The 5,000-nt window shown below is 38.7% G+C and overlaps 1 protein-coding gene across 1 annotated transcript in view; it reads left to right on the top strand.

Moving 5' to 3' along the window:
- Positions 1-5,000, top strand: part of LOC143034132 (suppressor of lurcher protein 1-like) — a 769,974-nt gene that overhangs the window by 735,072 nt on the left and 29,902 nt on the right. The window contains exon 8 of the mRNA XM_076200110.1: positions 851-1,043. Coding sequence (XP_076056225.1) covers positions 851-1,043 — 193 coding nt within the window. The remainder of the gene's footprint in view (positions 1-850; positions 1,044-5,000) is intronic.

A 5,000-nucleotide genomic window follows, 5' to 3' on the forward strand; every position in this document is an offset into this window, starting at 1 on the left:
TATTCCTCTTCCTTCTTATTCTCCTTATCTTTCTCGCAACTCCTTTTCCTCTTCCTTGTTCTCATCCTCACTTTATTCCTCGAACTTTTCTTCCTACTCCTCATTTTCATCCTCAATCACATTTTTATTCTCAACCTAATCCTTCCCTCTTTTTTTTTTTTTTTTTGTTCATCTCGTCATCCTCTTCGACTTCCTTCGTTTATTCATCTCGTCCCTTGCCTCCTTCTTTCCCGTGTCTTCCTTTCTTCTTCCTCTTCCTGCTCCATATCCTACTCCTCTTTTTCCTCTTCCTCACACCTATTTCTCCTCCTTCTCATTTTCTGTCTTATTTTTCTTCTCCTTTTCTTCCTTACTTCCCTCTCTTCCTCCTCCTCTCCTCCCTCCTTCTCTTGCTCTTCTACCTCCTCTTCCCTTCAAACACTTTCAACACCACTTCCTCATCCTCATCCTTCTCATTCTAATCATTCTCATCATCATCCTTCTCATCCTCCTCACCCTCTTCCTCCTCCACCACTCCCTACAACTCCTTCTCTTTTCCTCTTCCTCATCCTTATCCTCATACCCCTCCTTGTCCCCCTCCAACTCATCCTTTCCCTCCTCCTACTACTGCTGTTGATCCTCCTCCTCTCCCTCTCCTCTTCCTTTTCATCCTCCTCCTCTACTTCCTAAAACTCCTCCTCTTTCACATCCGTATTTTCATATTAATTCTTTTCTTCCAACTGCTCTTCCTGTTCTTGCTGCTGCTACTTTTCCTTCTCCCCCTCCCCTTCCTCATCCTCCTCTCGAACACTCCGGACTCCATCTCCTCGAATACCTCGTCCTCGAGCAACGTCCTCCTCGACCCCATCAGCCTTCAGCTGCGACCGCACGATAGACAGCCGGACGAACAGCTTGAGCGGGATCCTTACCAGCCCGAACTACCTGAGCCCGTACCCGCCCAACATCGAGTGCAGGACAGAACTTCAGGGACAAGGGCGACAGCGGGTGCTCCTTGTGTTCCACACATTTCACTTACACTCGCCGAGCAACAGATCCAGTCCGACGTAATTTTTTTTTTCCTTGTGTTCGCTCTCGACATACGAAATCTGCTTTAAACTCTCTGCGGCAAAGAGAGTATCATTCAGCTGAATAGAGTTGCCTGGTGGCGACTAGAATTTTTTCTATGTGCATATTTTAAAAAATTACAAAAGTTCAAAAGAGTTACAAAAACAAAATGTCTGCAGAAGGCTCCTCCGAAAAAAAAGTATACAATTTCGAAGTCAAATGCCGATGCCCTGGAAATATCTTGAGATTCGCCTTTCAAAAAGGGGAGGAGAGTTGCAGAGTTTCCTAGCGGAAATAAAGAAAGACAAAGCGTACTAGGTGACTCTTGGAAAAAATAATTGTACAGAAAAAAAAGGTAAGACGTTTGAGAAAATCTAGTGTTGCGTGGTCTCCAAAAGAGAGGAGGCGCGCGACTGCTGAGTTCTGAAGACCATGAAAATAGCAGAGGAAAAAATATAAAAATGCAGTATTTTGGCAAAGGGAAACTAAATGTCGCCAGTCAGAAAAGAAGCATTGATAAGTGAGGATGTTTTAGAGCCTACCTTGCTCAGGAGTAGTACGTGAGGCGAGTTGCACCAAATATGAGAAGTGTACTCCTTACAAGACCAAAAACTTCTCTAGTTTTGGACCATTCTGACTCCCTGCCTGTATAAACTATTTCCTCTCTATCTGTTAAGTTTTTCTTGTCTTTTTTGCTAGAAATGTGCCTACATTTAATCCCAAAAATGAGGAAAATATTCCATTTAAGCCCGAATGCTTCCCAGGTCATACTGACTCCTTACCTTTGCAAATTGTTTCGTCTCTATCAACTTGCTCTTAGCCTTTGTGCTAGATACATACTGTATTTACATTCAATCTACTCCAAAGAAAAGTGACTGCATCCAACTTTCCGACTTATAGCTTAATTTATATAATAAATTTCCTATTTATCAAGATTTTCCTTTTTTTTAATGAGATAATGAAACATCTTTCCACTTTGGAACTTCTCTTTTGTTGTCAGTATGGCAAAATCACTCTTCTGAGGTTTTTGACTGCTCATCTTCTTTGGGGGAATTTGGTGCACTAGACATATAAAAAGCATGTGGTAAAGTCTGGCACAAATATTTGCTTACTAAGCAATTTCTCATTCGTTATCTGCCCCTCTCTCTGCTCCCTCGCCTTTGATATTCTTTTTGACCATTCACTGGATGTCTTTTGCAGAATGTCACTGCTCCTGATGATCAACTTTATCATCTTCTCATCTTCCGCCGCGGTGTTACCCCTCTATCTCTTTTTTCCTCACTATTTTCATGGTCACTGGTCGTCAGAATTATTAGTTACGTGTCTCCCCTCCACAGAAGACCACGCAACACTAGACTTTCTGAAATGACTCACCCTCTTTCTGTGCATTTACTTCTTGTAGGAATTAAATATTTTGTGTACGCTCCAAGAAGCTCGTTCAGGGTGCATACGTCGTGATTCACTAGTGGCCACAATGCCAAATCAACTTTAGTACATGCCTCATTCTTACTATTTTTGTACTATATTTAATCATTATATGTATTCTGTATATAGTAAAGGAAGCTGTATAGTACAGTATCACTTTTTAGGATTATAACAACGATTCTGATCAATGCTATGACACGTGGCAACAGCGCTTTTCTTGCCATGCTGCCACACCGTGGTGTCACAGGTGATACAGGTGGGATGGGGAGAGTAATTGTTGTTATAATTCTAAAAAGTTATAATCATTGTACTACACAGCTTACTTTACCATATACATAATATAACAAAAAATCAAATAGCACATACATAGGAAATAAGTGAGAAAGAGAATCATGCACTAAGAATGATTTGGCACGACGTATGTCTCACCCTGAATGGATTTCATGGAGCCCAATCTTCCTTTCTTTCTACTGGGAGGCTTTGGAACTCTCCTCCTCCCCATACTTTTCTATTTGTCTATTAATTGGACCCTTTCAGAAAAGGAGTTTCAAGAGACCTCTACTGTACTGCAATTGATTTTGAATTAGAACAGTCTTCGCTCTTTTCTTTCCGGAAGAGGCTCTCTGCGATTTTTTTTTTTTTTTTTCAGTTCCTTGAAAAATGTCGAGGATGAAGAATAGCCCATTATGCAAATATAGCTTTCGATGATGATTTATTAACCCTCTAGATGCGTTTTGTGATTTCAAATGTTTTAACTGCAGCAAGGTGATTTTGTTCAGCCGACTGAAACACCCTCCACAGCGACGGTGTTCTATAGACACTTTTTTATATGTTTATGATCATCCAACATAATTCAGATTTAGAATCTTAATTGCATGATTAGGTTCATTCGGTGCTATAGGTGTATAATTCCAATTTGATTTCCAGATCACAAACTTAATCCTAATCGTTTTGTAAACCCTAATTCTAAACTTAACTCAAACATCAATCACACAAATATTAATCATCGGTACTATTATCATTATTGTGTTTATATTTTGTTAGCATTGAAATTCATTACCAGTGACAATATCAGTACCATTACAATTACTAATACTTTTACCATTTTGTCTTGCAAAACTATTACAATCGCAAATGTCATTCTTAGAGGGGATTTACACGGTTCGTCGAACGCGGTTCGACAGACACGTGTTTAAAGTGATGTGTGTGGGTTTAACCAACGTGTTCGACAACCAAATACCCCTTTCACACGTTCACACATCACTTTAAACACGTGTCTGTCGAACCGCGTTCGACGAACCGTGTAAACCCCCTCTTACAATCACAAATGTCATTCTTAGTAGTAATATCATTACCATTACTATTACCATCATCATTATCACTTCAACTACCGTTACCATTGTCAATATCGTTACCATTACCTTTACATTTACTATTATCACTGCTACTATTAACATTAACATTCACATTAAACAACATTAACACTGACATTAACATTAACACTGACATTGACATTGACGTTGACATTAACATTAGCATTAACATTAACATTAACATTAACATTAACAATAACATTAACATTAACATTAACATTAACATTAACATTGACGCTGACATTGACATTGACATTGACATTAACATTGACATTAACATTAACATTAACATTAACATTAACACGCTGTTGCCGTTGTCATTGTTATTGCCATATCCATTACCATTTGCATTCCCTTTACCCATATATTGCTCACATTACTGTTAACGCTAGCATTAATGCAAATACTACCTTAAATGTTAACCCAATACTAACTAATGCTGATGATTTTCTCATTGCTAGCGTTGATTCAAATGCTAAACCTTTTACTAATGCCTGTGGTAATGTTAATGCTGAGGTTGTTACTAGTTTTAATCTGATGGTAATGCAATTGTTAAAACCAGGGCTAAAGTTGACTGCTAATGATTTTTCTAATGTTAATGGGTTATCACACTAGGCTTCCATGGGCTTCACTAGCGCCGACAGTTCAGAATTTAGAATATTCTCTCAATTCTCCAAATATCAAATCATTTTTCTGTCATAATTGGCAACGCTGAATAATGAATTAAGAGATTGTAAACCTATACCAGTGTTAGACATACAGTTGAAATGTTCTTAGAGAAATCTAGATTTCTGTAAGCGGAGTCATATTCTAGTTATTCAAATGGAGATTGGAGGTAGGATGTGGGAGGAAAAATAGCCCAGTTTGATAACCCCTTTAATCTCAATACTAATGCCACAGTGTCAGTGTCAATGCTAATCCCAATTCCAACACAATCCCTAACTTTAACCTTAACTTTAACCCTATCCACAGTCTTAACCTATTAAACTCCGATGACAAGATTCTTGTCATTTGGTCAAATAGAACAAAAAATCATAAAACACCAAAATGTTTGATCAAACACCAGAAAAATATGACGTCAGTCCTCGATTCACTCGCGAGCGAAGCGAGGACTGCCGTCATATTTTTCTGGTGTTTGATCAAACATTTTGGTGTTTT

This window comes from Oratosquilla oratoria, chromosome 1, assembly GCF_046742065.1.
Source record: "Oratosquilla oratoria isolate Oo_2021 chromosome 1, ASM4674206v1, whole genome shotgun sequence".
Classification (NCBI taxonomy): Eukaryota; Metazoa; Arthropoda; class Malacostraca; order Stomatopoda; family Squillidae; genus Oratosquilla; species Oratosquilla oratoria.